Below are 27,135 nucleotides of genomic sequence, written 5' to 3'. Positions count from 1 at the left end.
ACAGTAATTTCTGCCTCCAAATTACATTCCAATGGGTTCATAAATCTGCCCCCTCCCTCGCTCGCTCTGGCTTTCCCCCTCTCTCTCCCTCTCATTCTCATATCACCCACTCTTCCTCCCTCTCTCCCTCGCTCTGGCTTTCCCCCTCTCTCTGTCCCCCTCTCATTCTCCTATCACCCACTCTTCCTCCCTCTCTCCGGCTTTCCCCCTCTCTCTGTCCCCCTCTGTCCCCCTCTCATTCTCCTATCACCCACTCTTCCTCCCTCTCTCCCTCGCTTTCCCCCTCTCTCTGTCCCCCTCTCTCTCCCTCTCATTCTCCTATCACCCACTCTTCCTCCCTCTCTCCGGCTTTCCCCCTCTCTCTGTCCCCCTCTGTCCCCCTCTCATTCTCCTATCACCCACTCTTCCTCCCTCTCTCCCTCGCTTTCCCCCTCTCTCTGTCCCCCTCTCTCTCCCTCTCATTCTCCTATCACCCACTCTTCCTCCCTCTTTCCAGCTCTCCCTCAGTAAATGAGAAATAGGAGGGGAGTGGGGGGTTACGTGAGTTGTTGGTTAAACAGTTACACACACACACACACACACACACACACACACACACACACACACACACACACACACACACACACACACACACACACACACACACACACACACACACACACACACACGCGAGTGGAGACTCATGCTTTAACACAGACAAACAATTAGATGTTGTGCTCACCATAGCACATGCACATCATTTGCATTCTTCCACACACACACACACAGGTTTTAATGAATGTTCGTTGCACAGCACACATTGGTGCTCTAGTCAAAAATATGAAGACTGCTTTTCTCCTCATTGGTGATAGGTAGATAGAAGTGTCCTCTGGAGAATCCTCTTTATGTGGCCCAATATTACCAGAACACACCCCAGAGTACCATACATCTCCTATACTGCTGCTCTGTGAGTGTTCCGGTAATATAGAGGACCATAAAAGATTACTAGAAGACACCCAGTCCATCTGTGTTACTGCTGTACAAGACCCAGTCCATCTGTGTTACTGCTGTACAAGACCCAGTCCATCTGTGTTACTGCTGTACAAGACCCAGTCCATCTGTGTTACTGACGTACAAGACCCAGTCCATCTGTGGTACTGACGTACAAGACCCAGTCCATCTGTGGTACTGACGTACAAGACCCAGTCCATCTGTGTTACTGCTGTACAAGACCCAGTCCATCTGTGGTATTGCCAAACAAGACCCAGTCCATCTGTAGTATTGCCAAACAAGACCCAGTCCATCTGTTGTACTACCGTACAAGACCCAGTACATAATGCGGTACAAGAACCAGTCCATCTGTGGTACTGCCGAACAAGACCCAGTCCATCTGTGGTACTGCTGTACAAGACCCAGTCCATCTGTGGTACTGCTGTACAAGGACCCAGTACATAATGCTGTACAAGACCCAGTCCATAATGCTGTACAAGACCCAGTCCATCTGTGGTACTGCTGAACAAGACCCAGTCCATCTGTGGTATTGCTGTACAAGATCCAGTACATAATGCTGTACAAGACCCAGTCCATCTGTGGTACTGCTGAACAAGACCCAGTCCATCTGTGGTATTGCCGTACAAGACCCAGTCCATAATGCTGTACAAGACCCAGTCCATCTGTGGTACTGCCGAACAAGACCCAGTCCATCTGTGGTATTGCTGTACAAGATCCAGTACATAATGCTGTACAAGACCCAGTCCATCTGTGGTACTGCTGTACAAGATCCAGTACATAATGCTGTACAAGACCCAGTCCATCTGTGGTACTGCTGAACAAGACCCAGTCCATCTGTGGTATTGCCGTACAAGACCCAGTACATAATGCTGTACAAGACCCAGTCCATCTGTGGTACTGCTGTACAAGATCCAGTATATAATGCTGTACAAGACCCAGTCCATCTGTGGTACTGCTGAACAAGACCCAGTCCATCTGTGGTATTGCTGTACAAGATCCAGTACATAATGCTGTACAAGACCCAGTCCATCTGTGGTACTGCTGAACAAGACCCAGTCCATCTGTGGTATTGCCGTACAAGACCCAGTACATAATGCTGTACAAGACCCAGTCCATCTGTGGTCCTGCTGCACAAGACCCAGTCCATCTGTGGTACTGCTGTACAAGATCCAGTACATAATGCTGTACAAGACCCAGTCCATCTGTGGTCCTGCTGCACAAGACCCAGTTCATCTGTGGTACTGCTGCACAAGACCCAGTCCATCTGTGGTACTGCTGTACAAGACCCAGTCCATCTGTGGTACTGCTGTACAAGATCCAGTACATAATGCTGTACAAGACCCAGTCCATCTGTGGTCCTGCTGCACAAGACCCAGTTCATCTGTGGTACTGCTGCACAAGACCCAGTCCATCTGTGGTACTGCTGAACAAGACCCAGTCCATCTGTGGTACTGCTATACAAGACCCAGTACATAATGCTGTACAAGACCCAGTCCATCTCCAGTAGTACAGTGTAACTGCTGTTCTAAGTGTTGTTGTGGTGCTGCAGAACAGACATTCAGCAGAGGTCAGGACAATAGAGCTGTCAGCCAATGAGACCCAGAGGAACCATTCTAGTCTATATTCTATTCTACTGCTACAGTACTAGCTATCCATGGCTGGATATAGGCTGTGTCAGCATGGGGAGGGAGGAGCACAGAAACACAACCACCACACCAAAATACACTACACTGACATTACTACCTCACCACACTACAAAGAACTACCTCACCACACTACGCTACCACACTACGCTACGCTTCCTCACCACACTTCCTCACCACACTACGCTACGCTTCCTCACCACATTACGCTACGCTTCCTCACCACACTACGCTACGCTTCCTCACCACACTACGCTACGCTTCCCCACCACACTACGCTTCCCCACCACGCTACCTCACCACACTACCTCACCACACTACGCTACCTCACTACACTACGCTACACTACCTCACCACGCTACCTCACCACACTACGCTACCTCATTACACTACGCTACACCACGCTACCTCACCACGCTACCTCACCACACTACGCTACCTCACCACGCTACCTCACCACACTACGCTACCTCACTACACTACGCTACACTACGCTACCTCACCACGCTACCTCACCACACTACGCTACCTCACCACACTACACTACCTCACCTCACCACGCTACCTCACCACACTACCTCACCACACTACCTCACCACGCTAACTCACTACCTCACCACGCTACCTCACCACGCTACCTCACCACGCTACCTCACCACGCTACCTCACCACACTTCGCTACACTATGCTACCTCACTACACCACCTCACCACACTATGCTACACTACCTCACTGCACTACGCTACCTCACTACCCTATGCTACCCTACCATACCACGTGACACTACCTCGCTACACTACGCTACCTCACCACACTACCTCACCACGCTACCTCACCATACCACGCTACACTACCTCACTACATTACCTCATCACCTCACCATACCACGCTACCTCACCACACTACCTCACAACGCTACACTACCTTATCACACTACGCTACCACATTACTCTACCTCAACACACATTACTACCTCACTACACGCTCCGCTTTTCCCTTTCTAGACCTCTCAATCTAGTGTTCTTCAAGTCTGGTCCTTGGGGTGTGCAGGCTTTTCTTCCAGACCAGCACTAACACAACTGATTCAACAAATCAAAAGTCTTGATGTGAAGTTGAATAATTGTGTTAGTACTGGGCTGGAATGAAAGTCTGTGGGTCCTCATAACCAGAACAGTGCTTTAATCCTAGACTCGTCACCTTGCCACACATAACTGTCTAGTCACTGAAGCTGGCGTGTCTGTCCTTAGAAGATTAACTTGAGCATGGTTAGACTTGAGCATTCGTATTAAGCTAAAAAATGATAATGGTTCTTCGGAAACCTACCCTGCTGGTATACAGTTGACTCATTGATAAAGTAGTGAATGGCGATGTCCCAAATGGCACCCTATTGCCTACATAGTGCACTGCTTTTGACCAGAGCCCTAGGGTGCCATTTGGGACAAAGCCTGTGTGTATGTATGAGTGAGGAGTCCTAGCTAACTGCCCACTCTGTTCTCCCCACAGGGGGGGTGCAGTGTCTCTGGGGCGACATCGCTCCTACCACCAACAAGCTGAAGAACTGAGACTGACAAACCCACAGACAACACACACATTCTCGCTCTCTCTCACACACACGTGGCCCGCAGCAAACATGGGCGGGTCACATCAGATAATTATCAATGAATATCATCTTGGCCACTAATCCCTGCAGATTCGAGGAGAGAACAAGTGCCTGGGTGGAAAACGAGCAGTGTCACTATAGGCCTTCAGAGCCAGAGATGATTCATTCTAATCCTCAAAGTGAAGGATAACAAGTGGCCCAGACTCATGTGACCTCTCATCCCACCACCTCCTCCTCCTCCTCCACTCTGTTCGAGTCACTTCCTCTAACCTCTAAACTGTGTAACATTCTCCATTCCCCCTGGCTGGTTCAATCTCTACAGACACAGCCTGACTGGATGACCATCTGGACCTATGTAAATCATCATGAAGACAACATAAACCCACCAGCAGAGAGGCCTTGAAGACTGACTCTCCTGGATACTGACTGAGCTGCCAGATGCTACTCTGGATGGGGCTGTAGGCTGTTAGGCTAGCTAGGCCATGCTGCTCCCTGTGCCTTCCTCCTCTCCCATTCTGCTTCCAGGAGACCTACGGGCTACAAACATCATTATCGTCACCGTCATCTTCATCGCTCACCAATGCCACAGGAAGTACGGTGGCTCGGAGGGGACTGACTGAACCTCTGAACTATTACGGACAGAGTGAACTGGAAACACACACACACACACACTCTGACTTGTCACACACACACGAACAGCCCCTTCAGCTGTGGAACAGACAAAGACAGAAGGCAAAGAGATACGAAGCACTGAGAGGGTAAGTTAAACAGGTTTCTCAAACATCATCTTCAGAGATTTGAGGTTCAATGTATTTTTACAAAGTTGCTCTGTAATGTCTTAAAACATAACCTGTCATAATTGCTCTATATTCTACTGATATATACAGCTCATGTGTCATTTCAGAAGATGTTTTGAAATTCTTAGAGCGATGCCTCAGAGAAAATAGCAGTGAGTGAGGTAGGAAGGACAGAATCCAAATTAAACGACAGAAAGGAAAACAGACTCACTAGGGAGGAGGAGGATTGGAGGAGCAGCGAGCTGGGTGGGGTCTGATTGAGCCAATCTCAGTCTGAAGGAATGGAGTGAGTGGATAAACAAAAGGATGAGGACCTGAACAGATGAAAGAGATTATCCAAGGAGAGAGGAGAGAGATGAAGAGAGAGGGGGGTATGGCAGAAATAACTACATGGCCAGTTATGTAAACAAACTCCAAGAGTGAGGAAGAGTTGATATGAAAGATGGAGTGGAGAGAGAGAGAGAGAGAGAGAGAGAGAGAGAGAGAGAGAGAGAGAGAAAGAGAGAGAGAGAGAGAGAGACGGCTTAGGGAAAAGAGGAGGAAGAATGAAACATTTTAAATCATTGAGAGGAAATGTGTATGTGAGAGTCTGGCGCTGAGACACCCCCAGGCCCCCGGTTTATCCCAAAGGTATGATTATGAATGGGAGCAGGCGGGCGTCACAGAGAGATACATTCTATTTGTTATTCATAGTGGAGACTCTCCAATATGTTTTTATGCTCCTCTCTCCCTCCCTCTGTTGGGTGAACTTTGGCTGTTGCAGTACTTTGAAACCGGCTGTTTTGTGCTAAGAATACATAGACTGAAACACCTCCAGATCCCATCTTGAATCCGGATATAACTCTATCAATCATTATCATCATCCTGCCAAAACTCCTCCACAAGGCCCTGACGTTCATATGAGGACATCACTGGATACACAGCAGCATTACATCATTATGAATGATTCTCCTTTTAAAACCAATTCATTCCATTATGAGTATCTCACAACCCACTGGCAGTCAGCCTCATCTCCTTCTCTCAGTCTGTCCATCTCTCCATCTGTCTCTTTCAGTCCCTTGCTCTACTCCTCCCTCTCATTGTTGCCATCTCTTGTTTGCTTTGCATGGATTTTGACTGGAGCCGAGGGGCAATTTTGCATGTTGTCCTGAGAGTGAAAACACACACACATACACTTGTGGAAAAACTTGCCTGCAGAGCATTTGTTTGTCAAATGTTCTGTCAAATCATGTCAAGCATTTCAGAGGACAGGAGAACACATGTCCAAGTCTAAACGGAAACCCCTAGAATATACTGCACTATACACAATAATGTATCATCTCATTTCTTGGTGTCATATGAACAGTATGCTATAACACTCAACTGACATTCCTTTCTGAATTGTAAACTGATGGCACTCTCAAATATTCAACACCAAAAGACAAACAGAGAAATGTAAACCGAGGAATGTATAAAGGTAAAAAAAAACGGACCTGTAAAACATGCACTTAAATATTTCGTGGGAATTCAGAAGCTCTTCACTGAATAATTTATACCACATTTGGAGAACAATAACCACTGTAGCCACACACACACACACACACACAGACAGCATAATACTGTACATCTCAGTTTGTTGTGAGTGAATGTTTGTGGTTTTTCTAAATCCCAGTTACGTTGCCTCTCCGACTTGTATAACAAACTTCAGACATGCATACAGTGCCTTCGGAAAGTATTCAGACGCCTTGACTTTTTCCACATTTTGTTACGTTAGTCTTATTTTAAAATTGATGAAATAAACATTTTCCTCAGAGATCTAAAAACAATACCCCATAATGACAAGAGAAAAACAGAAATACCTTATTTACATAAGTATTCAGACTCTTTGATATGAGACTCGTAATTGAGCTCTGGTACATCCTGTTTCCAAATATCATCCTTGAGATGTTTCTACAACTTGATTGGAGTCCACCTGTGGTAAATTCAATTGATTGGACATGATTTGGAAAGGCACACACCTGTCTATATAAGGGCCCCCAGTTGACAGTACATGTCAGAACAAAAACCAAGCCATGAGGTTGAAGGAATTGTCCGTAGAGCTCTGAGACAGGATTGTGTTGAGGCACAGATCTGGGGAAGATTACCAAAACATTTCTGCAGCATTGAAGATCCCCAAGAACACAGTGGCCTCCATCATTCTTAAATGGAAGATGTTTGGAACCAAGACTCTTCCCAGAGCTGGCTGCCCGGCCAAACTGATCAATCGGGGGAGAAGGGCCTTTGTCAGGGAGGTGACCAAGAACCCGATGGTCACTCTGACAGAGCTCCAGAGTTCCTCTGTGGAGATGGGAGAACCTTCCAGAAGGACAACCATCTCTGCAGCGCTCCACCAAATCAGGCCTACCACCAATGGTAGAGTGGCCAGAAGGAAGCCATTCCTCAGTAAAAGGCACATGAAAGCCCGCTTGGATTTTGCCAAAAGGCACCTAAAGACTATCAGATCATGAGAAACAAGAGTCTCTGTTCTGATTAAGCCAAGATTAATCGCTTGGTCACGTCTGGAGGAAACCTTACAACATCCCTACGTTGAATCATGGTGGTGGCAGCATCATGCTGTGGGGATGTTTTTTAGCAGCAGGGACTGGGAGACTAGTCAGGATCGAGGCAAAGATAAACAGAGCAAAGTACAGAGAGATCCTTGATAAAAACCTGCTCCAGAGCGCTCAAGACCTCAGACTGGGGCGAAGGTTCATCTTCCAACAGGACATTGACCCTAAGCCCACAGCCAAGACAATGCAGGAGTGGCTTCGGGACAAGTTTCTGAATGTCCTTGAGTGGCCCAGCCAGAGCCTGGACTTGAACCCGATCAAATATCTCTGGAGAAACCTGAAAATAGCTGTCCAGCAACACTCCCCATCCAACCTGACAGAGAGTGAGAGGATCTGCAGAGAAGAATGGAAGAAACTCCCCAAATGCAGGTGTGTCAAGCTGGTAGCATCACACCCAAGAAGACTCGATGTTGTAATCGCTGCCAAAGACGCTTCAACAAAGTATTGCGTAAAGGGTCTGAATACTTGTGATTTCAGTTTTTTGTAATAAATTAGCAAAAATTTCCAAAAACCCGTTTTTGCTTTGTCATTATGTAGATTGATGAGGAAAAAATACAATTTAATCAATTTTAGAATAAGTCTAACGTAACAAAATGTGAAAAAAGTCAAGGGGTCTGAATACTTTCCGAAGGCACTGTATGAATCAATTGTTGGTTTATTCAAATTTATCAAGGGGGGAAAGATATTTTCCAGAACATTAACATCACCAATATTACCTAGGCTAATCTGATTCTAATTCCCCTCCTAATGTTTCCCCCTCATCATGAGAATTAAAACATCTAAAATCCTTTCACTAATTTTCTCTCTCCAGGTCTTCTCGTTAAACTTTATCCCAGCTCTCGGTGTTCCTCTCACAACCTTCACTTCCCCTCCGTGTCATTGTAAATAAGAATTTGTTCTTAACTGACTTGCCTAGTTAAATAAAGGTTAAATAAAAATAAATAAAAAAGTCCGTCCCTCGCCCACTCTCACCCTCTCCAATGTCCCTTCCTATTCTGGGTGGTAGGAGGGACCCATATTATCAGGACAGCTTCTTGGTGGTAGGAGGGACCCATTTTATCAGGACAGCTTCTGGGTGGTAGGAGGGACCCATATTATCAGGACAGCTTCTTGGTGGTAGGAGGGACCCATATTATCAGGACAGCTTCTTGGTGGTAGGAGGGACCCATATTATCAGGACAGCTTCTTGGTGGTAGGAGGGACCCATATTATCAGGACAGCTTCTGGGTGGTAGGAGGGACCCATATTATCAGGACAGCTTCTGGGTGGTAGGAGGGACCCATATTATCAGGACAGCTTCTGGGTGGTAGGAGGGACCCATATTATCAGGACAGCTTCTTGTTGGTAGGAGGGACCCATATTATCAGGACAGCTTCTTGTTGGTAGGAGGGACCCATATTATCAGGACAGCTTCTGGGTGGTAGGAGGGACCCATATTATCAGGACAGCTTCTTGTTGGTAGGAGGGACCCATATTATCAGGACAGCTTCTTGTTGGTAGGAGGGACCCATATTATCAGGACAGCTTCTTGTTGGTAGGAGAGACCCATATTATCAGGACAGCTTCTTGTTGGTAGGAGGGACCCATATTATCAGGACAGCTTCTTGTTGGTAGGAGGGACCCATATTATCAGGACAGCTTCTTGTTGGTAGGAGGGACCCATATTATCAGGACAGCTTCTTGTTGGTAGGAGGGACCCATATTATCAGGACAGCTTCTTGTTGGTAGGAGGGACCCATATTATCAGGACAGCTTCTGGGTGGTAGGAGGGACCCATATTATCAGGACAGCTTCTGGGTGGTAGGAGGGACCCATATTATCAGGACAGCTTCTTGTTGGTAGGAGGGACCCATATTATCAGGACAGCTTCTGGGTGGTAGGAGGGACCCATATTATCAGGACAGCTTCTGGGTGGTAGGAGGGACCCATATTATCAGGACAGCTTCTGGGTGGTAGGAGGGACCCATATTATCAGGACAGCTTCTGGGTGGTAGGAGGGACCCATATTATCAGGACAGCTTCTGGGTGGTAGGAGGGACCCATATTATCAGGACAGCTTCTGGGTGGTAAGAGGGACCCATATTATCAGGACAGCTTCTGGGTGGTAAGAGGGACCCATATTATCAGGACAGCTTCTGGGTGGTAAGAGGGACCCATATTATCAGGACAGCTCCACTCTATTGGGCCCAGGAACTATTCATACACTCAAACACTTTCTTTGTTCAAACACCCAACAAAAGACATCACATCACTAAAACTTGAAGAAGACAACACATTTACACAACACAAGAATTTCAAAATCCGGATAGAAATGAGCTGTAACTCTTATTCTTTCTCTTTCCTAAAGCACAACGACTCTCAAAACTCATTAACTCTCTTTCTCTCTCCCACTCACAGAGGGCGGGATTATGGCGGCCGAGAGTCTGACCGAGCTCCGTGATTGGCTCTTTTTGCTCCTCCTGTGCCTGACTCTATTGGCCGAGATGCTGGAGTTGGCGGCGGCAGCAGCAGTTGCCATGGAGGAAGGCGAGGAAGACTTCCCGTGCCCGTCAGTGTGCCGGTGTGACGAGGGCTTCGTCTACTGTAACGACCGGAGCCTGAGCATGATCCCTCCGCTACCGTTAACGGCTACCGTTCTCTACCTACAGAGCAACCGGTTGGCCAACTCCGGCCTGCCGGCGTCGTTAGAGCGCAGCAGTAGTATCCGTGTGGTCTACCTTTACGCCAACCAACTAGATGAGTTTCCTATACACCTGCCGCCATCGCTACGGGAACTACACCTGCAGGACAACAACATTCGGACGTTGCCGCGCACGGCGTTGGCCAGGTTACCGTTGCTAGAGAGGCTACACCTGGACGACAACTCCATCTCCACAGTGAGCATTCAGGAGCGGGCCTTCTCCGGTATGCCGCGGCTGAGGTTACTCTTCCTCTCCCGGAACCACCTGTCCAGCATCCCAGCCGGCCTCCCGGCTTCTTTAGAGGAGCTGAGGTTAGACGACAACCGCATCAACACCATCCCCACCCACGCCTTCCGAGGCCTGGCCTCACTGAGACGCCTGGTCCTGGACGGGAATCTCCTGGCCAACACCCGCATCGCCGACGACACCTTCTCCCGCCTGGCCAACCTCACGGAGCTGTCGCTAGTCCGCAATGCCCTGCAGGCCCCACCCATCAACCTGCCCAGCACACACCTGATGAGGCTGCACCTGCAGGACAACGGACTGATTCACGTGCCCCGGGGGACCCTGGACGGGATGAGGAGGCTGCTGCGGCTGGACCTGTCAGGTAATCAACCAGCCTGATGCTACCTGAGCCTGATCAGCCCTACATTAAAGACCTTTTATTATCCCAAGCGCAAAAAAGTCTAAATAATAGTGCCGTTATTCAATACATAATTATGATACAGACTACTGCACATTACGCACGACAGAAACAGAACTGATGGAGAGAAAGACAGGGTGCGCTCGCGTGTGCACTGATTTAAAATAACAATATTAAACTGATGGGCTGTTTTAAAACTCTGCGGTTGCCATTAAAAAAATGCATCTTTACAATGAAAAAATAAGGAAACCTCCAAAAGCCAGATGTATAAATTGGACGTGCATTCAGTCCTTACATTACTGCTATGCTGCAGCAAATGTATTCCTACCGTCCACAAGAAAAGAAGTTACCATGATGAGATGATACATGCATTGTGAACTCCTCTTCATACTGAGATGCGCTGTCTGTCCCCACCCTAAGAGTTGATGATTGGTCATGCAGATAGCAGAGGGCAGGCCTTGGCCCGTAGAGAAGACAGATTTAGATATTGCATATAATTTAACACTTCCATTTCAAGTCATGCTGTTCATAAAAATAACATTTGAATTTACCGGTTTCTTGCAGTTCTTTATAAAATCGGGAAAAGGGAGTGGGTTTGGGTGGTAAATCTCAGTAACCCGGTTCCCACTATTCAACCCTAATTAGAACAGATGAAAATAGTTTCCTTAGGATTCTAGTTAAGATTTGACATTGCTCTGAGTCTAGACATATACTCTGTATATTGCAGAGTAACTTTAGTGAACTACTCACAAAATTAGCAGCAGATGAGCATATTATTCTACATCAGGTGCCATACGTAGTGACTTGTGTCCACTTCCATGCCTGCAGGGAACAACCTGACCACTCTGCCCCGGGGGCTGCTGAGGGACACGGACGGCCTGGAGCTGTTGCTGCTGCGGGGGAACCCCTGGTACTGTGGCTGCAACCTGCGCTGGCTCCACACTTGGCTGTTTGGCCGCGGGGAGGCGGTGACAGTACGGGGCCTGACCTGCCACGGACCGGAGGCGGTGCGAGGCCAGGCCCTCAGGGACCTCTCTGGGCTCATGGACCAGTGTGAAGGCCCCCCAGGAGGGGTGAACAGTGTGGGGGGTAGAGGAGGTGGTGGTCTGGGACTTGACACTGTCACTAGTACTACCACCTTTCCCCCCACCCAGGGCTCTCTGTTCACCCTCAGAGCCATACGGCCGGGCCTGGTGATGCCGTTACCACCGGGAGGAGAGGCGGGGGGTCATGCCTCACACAACGCTTTAGAACTCACCGTGAAGCCTCTGTCGGCAGACAGTGTGCAGGTGACATGGCTGTGCCCGCGGCCGGCGCCCTCCTTCCGGCTGTCGTGGCTGAGGCTGGGCAGCAGCGCCGCTCTGGGTTCCATCACAGAGACGCTGGTCCCCGGGGAGAGACAGCAGTACCTACTGACCCAGCTCACGCCACGATCACACTACCTCATCTGCCTGCTCCCCCTGCGCTCCACCTCCTCCCACTCTAGAGGGTCACAGAGAGGCCAGCAGCAGGAGAAGGACACAACAGATCAGACCCCCGTCTGCTCTCAGATAGAGACGGGGGAGGCTCTGCGCCCCGAGGGGGGAGACGGGGGTGAGGACTCGGACACAGAGATGGCAGCCCTCCCCGTGGCCGAGATCATCGGCGGAGCCACGGCCCTGGTCTCCCTCATACTCATCTTTGGCATCTTCTGCTGGTACGGCCAGCGCACCGGGTATGTCTCCGGGGAAACAGAATCCTATGGGGTCAGAGGTCAGCGCGGGGTCGGGAAGCCGTACGATGACTACGTGGAGTCGGGTACTAAGAAGGACAGCTCCATCCTGGAGATCAGGAGCCCCGGCTTCGCCATGACGCCCATGACGACCCATCAGCCACTGCAACCCAAAGGAGGGGAGGATGTGACCTACGTGCACACCATCTTCCCCTCAACGCACGGTAACGGCACCTACCGGAGCAACCAGAGTCACAACGGCATCACCCAACTGGGTCACACGGCAGGCTACGGGACCAACCAGGGTTACCGGGAGCAAGGGATGATCCCGGATATAGACTACACCTACACGTGATGACATCATCTCAGACACACTTCTCCCACCCCCACCGGTTGGATGCCGTTCTAAGGATACGGTTCTAGCAGGCGGTTGGTTGGTTGGTTTCCTTGGTTCCAAAGTACCCTCTGTGCCTCCTCAGTTCTGCTCTGAATCTTAATGGTCTGTTACTTAGCTGAATGGCTTGGGTTGCTGTGTCCCCACAGAGCCACCCCACATACATGTTAGCTGGGTGACAGAAGTGTTTCAGTGCTTCTCATGTTTATACATTGTTTTGAGGTCTCAGTAACTTTACAGCTACTGTACTCGTCCTTCTATTCCATAAAAGACAGTTAGTAGTTTGAGGTGGATGTTTAGGCGTAGGCAGACGCTAAAAGGCAAATATATTCCAGAGAGAAACACTTGTGTAGACTGCTACACTATATATACAAAAGTATGTGGACACCCTTTCAAATGAGTGGATTCGGCTATTTCAGCCACACCCGTTGCTGACAGGTGAATAGAATCAAGCACACAGCCATGAAATATCCATAGACAAACATTGGCAGTAGAATGGCCTTCTTGAAGAGCTCAGTAACTTTCAACGTGGCACCGTCATAGGATGCCACCTTTCCAACAAGTCAGTTCTTCAAATTTCTGTCCTGCTGGAGCTGACCCGGTCAACTGTATGTGCTGTTATTGTGAAGTGGGAATGTCTAGGAGCAACAATGGCTCAGCCGCAAAGTGGTAGGCCACAAGCTCACAGAACAGGACTGCTGAGTGCTGAAGCTCGTAAAAATACCGTGTCCTCGGTTACAACACTCACTACAGAGTTCTAAACTGTCTCTGGAAACAACGCCAGCACAAGAACTGTTCGTCGGGAGCTTCATGAAATGGGTTTCCATGGCCAAGCAGCCACACACCAGCCTAAGATCAACATGCGCAATGCCAAGCGTCGGCTGGAGTGGTGTAAAGCTTGCTGCCATTGGAGTCTGGAGCAGTGGAAACGCGTACTCTGGAGTGATCACGCTTCACCATCTGGCAGTCCAACGGACCAATCTGGGTTTGGCAGATGTCAGACGAACACTACCTGCCCCAATGCACAGTGCCAACTGTAAAGTTTGGTGGAGGAGGAATAATGGTCTGGGGCTGTTTTTCATGGTTTGGGCTAGGCCCCTTAGTTCCGGTGAAGGGAAATCTTAACGCTACATCATACAATGTCATTCTAGACGATGCTGTGCTTCCAACTTTGTGGCAACAGTTTGAGGAAGGCCCTTTTCTCTTTCAGCATGACAATGCCCCCGTGCACAAAGCAAGGTCCACAAATGGTTTGTCGAGATCGGTGTGGAAGAACTTGACTGGCCTGCACAGAGCCCTGACCTCAACCCCATCGAACACCTTTGGGATGAATTGGAACGTCGACTGCGAGCCAGGCCTAATCGCCTAACATCGGTGCCCGACCTCACTAATGCTCATGGCTGAATGGAAGCAAGTCCCCGCAGCAATGTTCCAACATCTAGTGGAAAGCCTTCCCAGAAGAGTGGAGGCTGTTATAGCAGCAAAGGGGGGGACCAACTCCATATTAATGCCCGTGATTTTGGAATGAGATGTTAGACGAGCAGGTGTCCACATACTTTTGGTCATGTAGTGTATACAACTACCTACTTCTGTATGCGCTGTGTAGACACACGGGTAAGGGTTTGATGGTACTAGTCACAACAACTCATCACTGACTGACAGAAAATATATATGTTCCTATCTTAGACCTCTACTTTTCTCTTTCCCCTCTTGTTTTTTTATTTTATTTCTCTGTTTATTTTGTGTTGCAGAGAGAGAGGGAACGAGACAGAGATAACTTTGTTCTAGCTGAGAAGAGCTGATAGCAGCTCTGAGGGACAGGGGCTCCTACTGCAGCACTGCCCGCCCGGGGACTCTAATGAGAGGGAGAGATAGGAGTAAGCAAAGGGAGGTAAAAAAAAAGATGACGGAATATTTGAGGAAGGGGGGGGATAATAAAAGAGGGAAAGGGTGAAAAGGAAGACTATAGACCCTGATCCTTCGAGAGAGAGAGGGAGAAAAAGTAAGGAGCGAGATAGACAAGAGGGAGAGTGAAGAGGGAGAGCAAAGAGAGAACTAATGCCAGAGGGAAAGGGTGAAAAGGATAGGAATATAACTAGACCCTCATCCAAACCCTGCTACTTCTTAACAGGACCAGTTTATTTCTACTTGACCTATCATTGATGTTTTAGTACAGGAAGGAGCAGAAAGTGAAAAGAGTGTATTCATCAAACGTGCCCATCTTTAAAGAGATAAAATTGTTATTACAAGGTCATGGAATAAAATAATTCAACATATTGGCGTTTCCCTTAACATACAGAACACCAATATTAAAGGATATATCCTTTTGCATATTGCATGTCATCATAATATGAAAAGCAAAGGCATGTTAACTGGACAATCATACAGAAATGTCTGCAATCAAATGAAGTAAATCAACCCAAAGTAAAAGGCATTTTCTATTGGTTGCTATCAGGAAAGATGAAGGGGGGAAAAACACAGCAAGCTGTAATAGCCGTACCATTATAGCTACTTAGTATCTACTTAGTATCTCTGTGTGCATCATAGTCAGTCATCCAGATCCAGCGAGACAGACACAGTCAGGTCACAGGTAAGGGGGCAAAGAGTTCCGTAGAAATCATGGATGAACCAAACTGCAGCACTGTGCATCTCTGCACTCTAATCACACACTCGGAAATGTATTTCTGTCAATCTACGTATATTATAACAATGTTCTAGCCTCTCAATCACAACTGAATCACAACGGAGAGAAGAGTAAAGAGAGTGATGGGAAAAGGAGGGAGAGAAAGAAAAGAGATTGTTAGAGTGAGTTATGTATAGACTATAGTTTTTATTATAAACTGGGTGGTTCGAGCCCTAAGTGCTGATTGGCCACGGGTATGACAAAACATGTATTTTTCTGTTCTAATTACATTTGTAACCAGTTTATAATAGCAATAAGGCACCTTGGGGGTTTGTGGTATATGGCCAATATACCATGGCTAAGGAGTTTTTCCAGGCGCTCCGCGTTGCGTCGTACATATGAACAGCCCTTAGCCATGGTATATTGGCCATATACCACACCCCCTCGTACCTTATTGCTTAAATATACCATGCTAAACTTAATTAGCCTTATGGCTTTTTCCAATCCAAAACTCCAGTTGGAAAAGCATTCTGGGGGAAGAGAAAAGATCTAGAGCCTTCTTTACGGTCTTAGAAACCTTTCCTTTAAATATGCTTAGCTTTTCACAAAGTCTTATGTATAACGGTGCAAACTGTTTGTTTGGTTTCTTTGATTTTCTATGCGAATAAAAATAATATTGGTAAAACTTAAAATGTTTTCATATGTGTTTTATTGGGAGGTGGTGGTGGGTTGTGTTAAATTATACTGTACAAATAAACTGGCATAATATTAGGAAGAATCAAGTCAACTTAAATATACTGAACAAAAATAGAAACGCAACAATTGACGATTTTACTGAGTTACAGTTCATATAAGGAAATCAGTCAATTGAAATAAATTAATTAGGCCTTAATCTATGGATTTCACATGACTGGACAGGGGCTTAGCCAACCCTGGGGAGCCAGGCCCAGCCAATCAGAATGAGTTTTTCCCCACAAAAAGGGCTTTATTTCAGACAGAAATACTCCTCAGTTTCATCAGTTGTCCGGGTGGCTGGTCTCCGACGATCCCACAGGTAAAGAAGTTGGATGTGGAAGTCCTGGGCTGAAGTGACTACAAATGGTCTGCGGTTGTGAGACCGGTTGGACGTACTGCCAAATTCTCTAAAACGATGTTGGAGGCGGCTTAAGGTAGAGAAATTAACATTCAATTCTCTGGCAATAGCTTTGGTGGATATTCCTGCAGTCAGCATGCCAATTGCATGCTCCCTCAAAACTTGAGACATCTGTGGCATTGTGTTGTGTGACAAAACTGTCACGCCTGTTCTCGCTCCCCCTCTCTGGCGCTCGAGGGTGCCAGGCGGCCCATCATTACGCACACCTGTTACCATCGTTACGCGCATCAGCACTTCATTGGACTCACCTGGACTCCATCACTTATTGATTGCCTACTCTATATCCGTCTATTCCTCAACCCTGTGTCAGCATTAATGTTGTTTTGTTCCCTCTGTCCAGACGCTGTGCATGTTTTGTTTCATGTCGGTTATTGATTAAATATTCACTCCCTGTACTTGCTTCTCATCTCCCAGCGTCAGTCCTGACAGAATGCTGACACCACATATTGGAAGCATCAGAGTTTTTTCGCCCGGCTCCCCGGGCTCCCCCGCGTCCCGCCTCGCCCGGGCTCCCCCTCGTCCCGCCTCGCCCGGGCTCCCCCTCGTCTCACCGACTCCCCGGGCTGCGCCTCGTCTCGCCGGACTCCCCGGGCTCCCCCGCGCCTCGCCCGATTCCCCGGGCTCCCCCGCGTCTCGCCCGACTCCCCGGGCTCCCCCGCGCCTCGCCCGGGCTCCCCCGCGCCTCGCCCGACTCCCCGGGCTCCCCCGCGCCTCGCCCGGCTCCCCCGCGCCTCGCCCGGCTCCCCCGCGCCTCGCCCGGGCTCCCCCGCGCCTCGCCCGGGCTCCCCGGGCTGCGCCTCGTCTCGCCCGACTCCCCGGGCTCCCCCGCGCCTCGCCCGGCTCCCCCGCGCCTCGCCCGGGCTCCCCCGCGCCTCGCCCGGGCTCCCCCTCGTCTCGCCCGACTCCCCGGGCTGCGCCTCGTCTCGCCCGACTCCCCGGGCTGCGCCTCGTCTCGCCCGACTCCCCCGGGCTCCCCCGCGTCTCGCCCGGGCTCCCCCGCGTCTCGCCCGGGCTCCCCCGCGTCTCGCCCGACTCCCCGGGCTCCCCCGCGTCTCGCCCGACTCCCCGGGCTCCCCCGCGCCTCGCCCGACTCCCCCGCGCCTCGCCTCGCCCGGGCTCCCCCGCGCCTCGCCCGGGCTCCCCCGCGCCTCGTCTCGCCCGGGCTCCCCCGCGCCTCGTCTCGCCCGGGCTCCCCCGCGCCTCGCCTCGCCCGGGCTCCCCCGCGCCTCGCCTCGCCCGGGCTCCCCCGCGCCTCGCCTCGCCCGGGCTCCCCCGCGCCTCGCCTCGCCCGGGCTCACCCGCGCCTCGTCTCGCCCGGGCTCCCCCGCGCCTCGTCTCGCCCGGGCTCCCCCGCGCCTCGTCTCGCCCGCGCCTCGTCTCGCCCGGCTCCCCCGCACCTCGTCTCGCCCGGCTCCCCCGCGTCTCGCCTCGCCACACCTTCCAGGTGGATGGATTATCTTGAGAAACGCTCACCAACAAGGAAGTAAACAAACATTTGAGAGAAATAAGCTTTTTGTGCTTCTGGAAAATGTATGGGATTTCAGCTCATGAAACATGGGACCAACACTTTATATGTTGCGTTTATATTTTTGTTCAGTGTACATAATGCGGCAGAGTGATGTTCATTAAATATACTCTCTGAATACATAGTAGCTGTGTTATTACTGACTAGATTTAGTAGCCTTAGGAAGCTACTCCCTATCGATTTGTGTGTGTTTGTAGCAGCATGCTCTTGAGCGTGCGTGTTTGTATCTAGTCTATATGGTCTGGAGACGTGTGTGTGTGTGTGTGTGTGTGTGTGTGTGTGTGTGTGTGTGTGTGTGTGTATCTAGTCTACATGGTCTGTCTGTATGTTAACGTGAGGACATGCCTCCCATTCTAAGTGAGTACTAATGCTGTAAGCACAAATCAATATAACAAGCCAGGGAGGGTGTAAGTGTCTCAGACAAACAGTTTGTGTAACACAGTACAGGGTGGGTGTTTGTGTGTGTGTGTGTACTATATGTTTGTGTGTTTCACGTTTTATTAGTCATACGGGATACACATGGTGTACACCGTCCAACAAAATGCTTACTTGCAGTTTCCTTCTCGACAATGTAGTGCTGAGCGACTAACCAAAATGTCTGTTATTTTTAAACGAATTAACCTACCTCGGTTCAATTATTTGAATGACATTTCGTTAGTTGCTTTTCTGTGACCTCAATGCGCAGTTTCTCTAGAAATAAATCAGATCAAGCCCGAACTGTGCAATGTAGTAGGGAGTGGTAGTTTCCAACAGGCCAATATTCTACATAGTTTAGTGCAAAAAACGTGGTAATTAACTACAACGACCATAATCCATTGGGCACCTACTTGTCCGGTCTGTGTGCTGCAGACCAGAGGGCGAGAAGAGACTGAAGACCTGCAATCGAGAGGGATTGAGAGCAGTTGTGTCGCAAGGTATCTCTACCTGAAAATACATGATCTAAGTGATTAATAATTGGTACTCAGCAGTCATATGCCTTATTTACTTTGAAGAATTACTAAAATAGTGATTTTGTCAGACAGCACAGAGATGAGATGATGACTTAAAATAATAAAGTAATCAAATAAAACGAATGTAATATACACAACAACGTCACGACTTCCACCGAAGTCGGCTCCTCTCCTTGTTCGGGCGACGTTCGACGTCACCGGCTTTCTAGCCATCGCCGCTCCATTTCTCATATATCCATTTGTTTTGTCTTGTTCCATTACACACCTGGTTTTCATTCCATAATCACACCGCATGTATTTAGTCCTCTGTTCCCCTCCATGTCTTTGTGTGTAATTGTTTATTGTTATGTGAATTTTGTCAGGCGCTATACTTTTGCTATGTTCCGTGTTTTTGGCACGTTATTGTTTTTATGTGCTTTCAATTTTGGACCGGAATTAAAGTGCGCCTGTTTACTACACTGCTCTCCTGCACCTGACTTTGCCTCCTGTACACACCCCTAACAAACAAGTCAAATAATGTGAATAAGTGATGGTTAATAAGTGATCAGCAGTAATGTTCAGTCACTACCATCATGGGACTTTTATTAATAGTTTTATTCCCTGTTGCTCAGTTGGTAGAGCATGGTATTTGCAACGCCAGCATGGTGTGTGCAACGCCAGGGTTGTGGGTTCGATTCCCACAGGGGGCCAGTACAAAAAAAAAAGTACAAAAAATAATAATAATTTTTAAAAAACTACTATAAGTCGCTCTGGATAAGAGCGTCTGCTAAATGACTAAAATGTAAATGTAAAATGTATTCTGTGTTGTTACAGCGTTCAACCCACATAATACATAGTGCATTCAATGTTTTAAAAAAGTTGCGAAACCAGGGATGATTTTTTTTGGAGTCAAACCTCAAAAAGCACTAAATCGCTCAACACTACGACAATGCAACAACAATATGAAATCAAAGATAACAATAGGAACATAAAGTAAATGTCTCAGTAGAATAGAAAAGGGCTGACCCCATTTAGTCGACTGGTCCATTGTTTGGTCGATAGGCTGTTTGTTGACCGATATTTCTTTAGTCGAGCAGTGGCAATAATAATACAAATACAAAAGATATGGTGCACAAGACACCTGTGTGATTCGCACCGGTCTCAGTGGACTAATTCATTGTGGAGGCCACGGGGATGGTCCAGTCCATCACCCTAAGACATGTGATACTGAAATTGTATATGGTTATATTATGTTAAAATAATGGTGCAACACTAATAAATCTAATATTATTTTATAACAAATGTGCTTTGTCCATCGTTGGATACGGTCGCTGTGCACCGTTCTGAAACAATTTTCAGTGCGCCGTAGAACTGGCACCTTTCCCTATGTTGCTATGTGCATATTGGGATTGAGAACAATGCGGCAGAGGCAGCAGCAGCAGAGACGAGGAAACATTCCTTGCCTTAGCCTAATTATCTAAGAAAATTGAAGAAACCCAAACTTAATTAGGTCTATAATCAATAGCCTAAATGTCAAATGTGCCTGGCTTTATAAATCATCCATATATATCTACACAAATAAGACAGATCTTGCTTCTGTTGCCTGTTTGAGTGTTTGTTTAATAACTTACTGATTCCGTGAGCACCAAGCCTCATGCAGCAGCAAAATGTTGGATAAAGAAATTTCACAGATTTGGCTGGTTTTTAAAGGCTTTACAATTTGTTTTTCATTACTTATAATTAGATTTGTTTACACTGTTTCAAACAAGCAGAACAATGATATTGTAATCTAACAGCACCTGTTTGTCACACATAATATACACACAGCTCTCACTCCTATAGCCTCCTTTTTCTTGATCTCCTTATTGTTATTACAATTATTATTATGAACATTAATATAATAATAAGTAATGTCGTTATCATTAGTAGGCGTTGTATAGTAGCTTGTATAAACACTATCGAGCTGTCACGTGTAAGGTGTTCTGAGTTTGTCATCACCAGGAAATATTGGTCACATGCGACGCTTACACGTTTCATGTAAAGAGAGCAGGGTTGAGGGAATAGGAAATGTTTTTCTTAATAAAATGAGGGATTTCTGTAACAGAACTTTTCAGTCAGAAACAAGTAAGAAACGAAATGGCTGAAATTGTGTTTCAGCAGGGACAGCGCTATAAACACTTGCTGTGCTGTGTTGCCTTTTCACTGCAGTAGGGAGGAGAGCGAGACAACGTGCCCCAGTGTTCAGCATTCTGATGGCTTGTAGATAGAAACTGTCTGTTGGTATCAGACCTCATACCACCTCCCTGACGGTAAGGGCATGTGTTTGTGTGTGTGCGTGCACCAGCCATCTAATCTCTGAAACCTTTCAGTGAGCTAGCCCATGTGATTGTGCTCTTCCTGTCCATTTAACTACCTCTCACTGAGTAGCACTAATCACAGTACAGTACAGTACACAACTGACAACCTTTGGCAATGACATTCAATTGATACAAATTAATTACATTCCTAGTAGAGCAGCAGGAGAGAGAATGTACACTGACTGCTGCAGCATCAGGAGAGAGAATGTACACCGACTGCTCCAGCATCAGGAGAGAGAATGTACACCGACTGCTCCAGCATCAGGAGAGAGAATGTACACCGACTGCTCCAGCATCAGGAGAGAGAATGTACACCGACTGCTCCAGCATCAGGAGAGAGAATGTACACCGACTGCTCCAGCATCAGGAGAGAGAATGTGCACCGACTGCTGCAGCATCAGGAGAGAGAATGTGCACCGACTGCTGCAGCAGCAGGAGAGAGAATGTACACCGACTGCTCCAGCAGCAGGAGAGAGAATGTACACCGACTGCTCCAGCATCAGGAGAGAGAATGTACACCGACTGCTCCAGCATCAGGAGAGAGAATGTACACCGACTGCTCCAGCATCAGGAGAGAGAATGTACACCGACTGCTCCAGCATCAGGAGAGAGAATGTACACCGACTGCTCCAGCATCAGGAGAGAGAATGTACACCGACTGCTCCAGCATCAGGAGAGAGAATGTACACCGACTGCTGCAGCATCAGGAGAGAGAATGTACACCGACTGCTGCAGCATCAGGAGAGAGAATGTACACCGACTGCTGCAGCATCAGGAGAGAGAATGTACACCGACTGCTGCAGCATCAGGAGAGAGAATGTACACCGACTGCTGCAGCATCAGGAGAGAGAATGTACACCGACTGCTGCAGCATCAGAAGAGAGAATGTACACCGACTGCTGCAGCATCAGGAGAGAGAATGTACACCGACTGCTGCAGCATCAGGAGAGAGAATGTACACCGACTGCTGCAGCATCAGGAGAGAGAATGTACACCGACTGCTGCAGCATCAGGAGAGAGAATGTACACCGACTGCTGCAGCATCAGGAGAGAGAATGTACACCGACTGCTGCAGCATCAGGAGAGAGAATGTACACCGACTGCTCCAGCATCAGGAGAGAGAATGTACACCGACTGCTCCAGCATCAGGAGAGAGAATGTACACCGACTGCTCCAGCATCAGGAGAGAGAATGTACACCGACTGCTGCAGCATCAGGAGAGAGAATGTACACCGACTGCTCCAGCATCAGGAGAGAGAATGTACACCGACTGCTGCAGCATCAGGAGAGAGAATATACACCGACTGCTCCAGCATCAGGAGAGAGAATATACACCGACTGCTCCAGCATCAGGAGAGAGAATGTACACCGACTGCTGCAGCATCAGGAGAGAGAATGTACACCGACTGCTGCAGCATCAGGAGAGAGAATGTACACCGACTGCTCCAGCATCAGGAGAGAGAATGTACACCGACTGCTCCAGCATCAGGAGAGAGAATGTACACCGACTGCTCCAGCATCAGGAGAGAGAATGTACACCGACTGCTGCAGCATCAGGAGAGAGAATGTACACCGACTGCTGCAGCATCAGGAGAGAGAATGTACACCGACTGCTGCAGCATCAGGAGAGAGAATGTACACCGACTGCTGCAGCATCAGGAGAGAGAATGTACACCGACTGCTGCAGCATCAGGAGAGAGAATGTACACCGACTGCTGCAGCATCAGGAGAGAGAATGTACACCGACTGCTCCAGCATCAGGAGAGAGAATGTACACCGACTGCTGCAGCATCAGGAGAGAGAATGTACACCGACTGCTGCAGCATCAGGAGAGAGAATGTACACCGACTGCTGCAGCATCAGGAGAGAGAATGTACACCGACTGCTGCAGCATCAGGAGAGAGAATGTACACCGACTGCTGCAGCATCAGGAGAGAGAATGTACACCGACTGCTCCGCAGCATCAGGAGAGAGAATGTACACCGACTGCTCCAGCATCAGGAGAGAGAATGTACACCGACTGCTCCCCAGCATCAGGAGAGAGAATGTACACCGACTGCTCCCCAGCATCAGGAGAGAGAATGTACACCGACTGCTCCCCAGCATCAGGAGAGAGAATGTACACCGACTGCTCCCCAGCATCAGGAGAGAGAATGTACACCGACTGCTCCCCAGCATCAGGAGAGAGAATGTACACCGACTGCTCCCCAGCATCAGGAGAGAGAATGTACACCGACTGCTCCCCAGCATCAGGAGAGAGAATGTACACCGACTGCTCCCCAGCATCAGGAGAGAGAATGTACACCGACTGCTGCAGCATCAGGAGAGAGAATGTACACCGACTGCTGCAGCAGCAGGAGAGAGAATGTACACTGACTGCTGCAGCATCAGGAGAGAGAATGTACACTGACTGCTGCAGCATCAGGAGAGAGAATGTACACTGACTGCTGCAGCATCAGGAGAGAGAATCTACACTGACTGCTGCAGCATCAAGAGAGAGAATGTACACTGACTGCTGCAGCATCAGGAGAGAGAATGTACACTGACTGCTGCAGCATCAGGAGAGAGAATGTACACTGACTGCTGCAGCATCAGGAGAGCTCTAGGGCAACAGCCTCTCTCCGACCTACAGAATAAACACCGACTCATTTCCGCCTCTTACAGATTCAACGACCCTACTTAACGACCCTACTTAATTACCCTACTTAATTAACGACCCTCCTAATGACCCTACTTAATTAACGATCCTACTTAATTAACGACCCTACTTAATGACCCTACTTAATTAACGACCCTACTTAATGACCCTACTTAACGACAGGAATAGAAAAGGACGAGCACAGAACAATACAACCTTGTAGAATGGGTTCTTCTAGCATTTCTCATGGGAGTTTCATCCTCATCTCTGAAGAGGGTTTGCTAGCGCTTAGAATGAGCAAGACAAGTCGAGCATGTAGAGGGGGTTAAACGGGGATGAGAGTATCGATCACAATATTACCCATGTCGGTTGTGGCAACATTGGTTATGGTTTTGTTGTAGTCAAGTCCCGATTTTCATGACTCAACTTGGATTCGACCATTGGTAACTCGGACATGGACTCGCCTTCTCGACCTTTGGTAACTCGGACTCGCCCTTCTGTGACTTGTATTTGCACTTGGACTGGATAGGCTAATTTGATAAGCAGACTATTAGCAGCACTGGGTGGGCAGAGAAGTAAGGGTTCTGTTCTCTAGCAGTGGGAAGGATGCACCACACCCAGCCGACATCAGCTGGTGAGCTACGGGGGAGCATGCGATGATTGTTGGCAGAGAGGCAGCCAGGCTCCGCATCCGATCATAGGCTACACATCACGCAAGCAAACCTCTTGCTTCCCCTTAACTATTAGTCACCAGCCTACTATTTAGCTTTGCCTGGTTAAGAAACACAAACTGCTTAACGAAATTGAAAACAGTACTAGTACTGAGTTTAATACAGTGTTTTTTTCCGCACTGTCAACTGTGTTTATTTTCAAACTTAACATGTGTAAATATTTGTATGAACATATCAAGATTCAACAACTGAGACAAAAACTGAACAAGTTCCACAGACATGTGACTAACAGAAACTGAATAATGTGTCCCTGAACAAAGTGGGGGGGGGGGGGGGGTCAAAATCTAAAAAGTAACAGTCAGTATCTGGTGTGGCCACCAGCTGCATAAAGTACTGCAGTGCATCTCCTCCTCAGGGACTGCACCAGATTTGCCAGTTCTTGCAAGGCACCTGCAAGTTCCCAGACATTTCTGGGGAGAATAGCCTTAGTCCTCACCCTCCGATCCAACAGGTCCCAGACGTGCTCAATGGGATTGAGATCCGGGCTCTTCACTGGCCATGGCAGAACACTGACATTCCAGTCTTGCAGGAAATCACGCACAGAACGAGCAGTATGGCTGGTGGCATTGTCATGCTGGAGGGTCATGTCAGGATGAGCCTGCAGGAAGGGTAACACATGAGGGAGGAGGATGTCTTCCCTGTAACGCACAGCGTTGAGATTGCCTGCAATGACAACAAGCTCAGTCCGATGATGCTGTGACACACTGCCCCAGACCATGACGGACCCTCCACCTCCAAGTTGATCCCGCTCCAGAGTACAGGCCTCGGTGTAACGCTCATTCCTTCGACGATAAACGCGAATCCGACCATCACCCCTGGTGAGACAAAACCGCGACTCGTCAGTGAAGAGCACTTTTTGCCAGTCCTGTCTGGTCCAGCGACGGTGGGTTTGTGCCCATAAGCGATGTTGTTGCCGGTGATGTCTGGTGAGGACCTGCCTTACAACAGGCCTACAGTGAGGGAAAAAAGTATTTGATCCCCTGCTGATTTTGTACGTTTGCCCACTGACAAAGAAATGGTCAGTCTATAATTTTAATGGAAGGTTTATTTGAACAGTGAGAGACAGAATAACAACAAAAAAATCCAGAAAAACGCATGTCAAAAATGTTATAAAATGATTTGCATTTTAATGAGGGAAATAAGTATTTGACCTCTCTGCAAAACATGACTTAGTACTTGGTGGCAAAACCCTTGTTGGCAATCACAGAGGTCAGACGTTTCTTGTAGTTGGCCACCAGGTTTGCACACATCTCAGGAGGGATTTTGTCCCACTCCTCTTTGAAGATTTTCTCCAAGTCATTAAGGTTGAGGCTGACGTTAGACAACTCGAACCTTCAGCTCCCTCCACAGATTTTCTATAGAATTAAGGTCTGGAGACTGGCAAGGCCACTCCAGGACCGTAATGTGCTTCTTCTTGAGCCACTCCTTTGTTGCCTTGGCCGTGTGTTTTGGGTCATTGTCATGCTGGGATACCCATCCACGACCCATTTTCAATGCCCTGGCTGAGGGAAGGAGGTTCTCATCCAAGAGTTGACGGCACATGGCCCCGTCCATCGTCCCTTTGATGCGGTGAAGTTGTCCTGTCCCCTTAGCAGAAAAACACCCCCAAAGCATGATGTTTCCACCTCCATGTTTGACGGTGGGGATGGTGTACTTGGGGTCATAGGCAGGATTCCTCCTCCTCCAAACACGGCGAGTAGAGTTGATGCCAAAGAGCTCCATTTTGGTCTCATCTGACCACAACACTTCACCCAGTTGTCCTCTGAATCATTCAGATGTTCATTGGCAAACTTCAGACGGGCATGTATATGTGCTTTCTTGAGCAGGGGGACCTTGCGGGTGCTGCAGGATTTCAGTCCTTCACGGCGTAGTGTGTTACCAATTGTTTTCTTGGTGACTATGGTCCCAGCTGCCTTGAGATCATTGACAAGATCCTCCCGTGTAGTTCTGGGCTGATTCCTCACCCTTCTCATGATCATTGCAACTCCACGAGGTGAGATCTTGCATGGAGCCCCAGGCCAAGGGAGATTTACAGTTCTTTTGTGTTTCTTCCATTTGCGAATAATCGCACCAACTGTTGTCACCTTCTCACCAAGCTGCTTGGCGATGGTCTTGTAGCCCATTCCAGCCTT

General features: G+C 48.4%; 2 protein-coding genes across 8 annotated transcripts in view; one reads left to right on the top strand and one right to left on the bottom strand.

Moving 5' to 3' along the window:
* Positions 1 to 16,362, top strand: part of LOC106604369 (leucine-rich repeat transmembrane protein FLRT1) — a 32,083-nt gene extending 15,721 nt beyond the window's left edge. The window contains exons 2-4 of one of the 3 annotated variants that reach the window (XM_014198928.3): positions 4,556 to 4,991; positions 10,016 to 10,906; positions 11,771 to 16,362. In XM_014198928.3, the coding sequence (XP_014054403.1) occupies positions 10,027 to 10,906; positions 11,771 to 13,008 (2,118 nt within the window). In that variant the 5' untranslated portion in view covers positions 4,556 to 4,991; positions 10,016 to 10,026 and the 3' untranslated portion in view covers positions 13,009 to 16,362. Of the gene's footprint in view, positions 1 to 4,136; positions 4,992 to 10,015; positions 10,907 to 11,770 lie in introns of all 3 variants that reach the window. The other 2 variants (XM_014198927.3, XM_014198929.3) reach the window with 2 other exon arrangements.
* The window catches only part of macrod1 (mono-ADP ribosylhydrolase 1), a 114,030-nt gene that overhangs the window by 62,776 nt on the left and 24,119 nt on the right, over positions 1 to 27,135 (bottom strand).

This window comes from Salmo salar, chromosome 05 (genome assembly GCF_965601325.2).
Source record: "Salmo salar chromosome 05, fSalSal1, whole genome shotgun sequence".
Lineage (NCBI taxonomy): Eukaryota > Metazoa > Chordata > Actinopteri > Salmoniformes > Salmonidae > Salmo > Salmo salar.
This window is presented reverse-complemented; position numbering and strand designations above follow the sequence as displayed.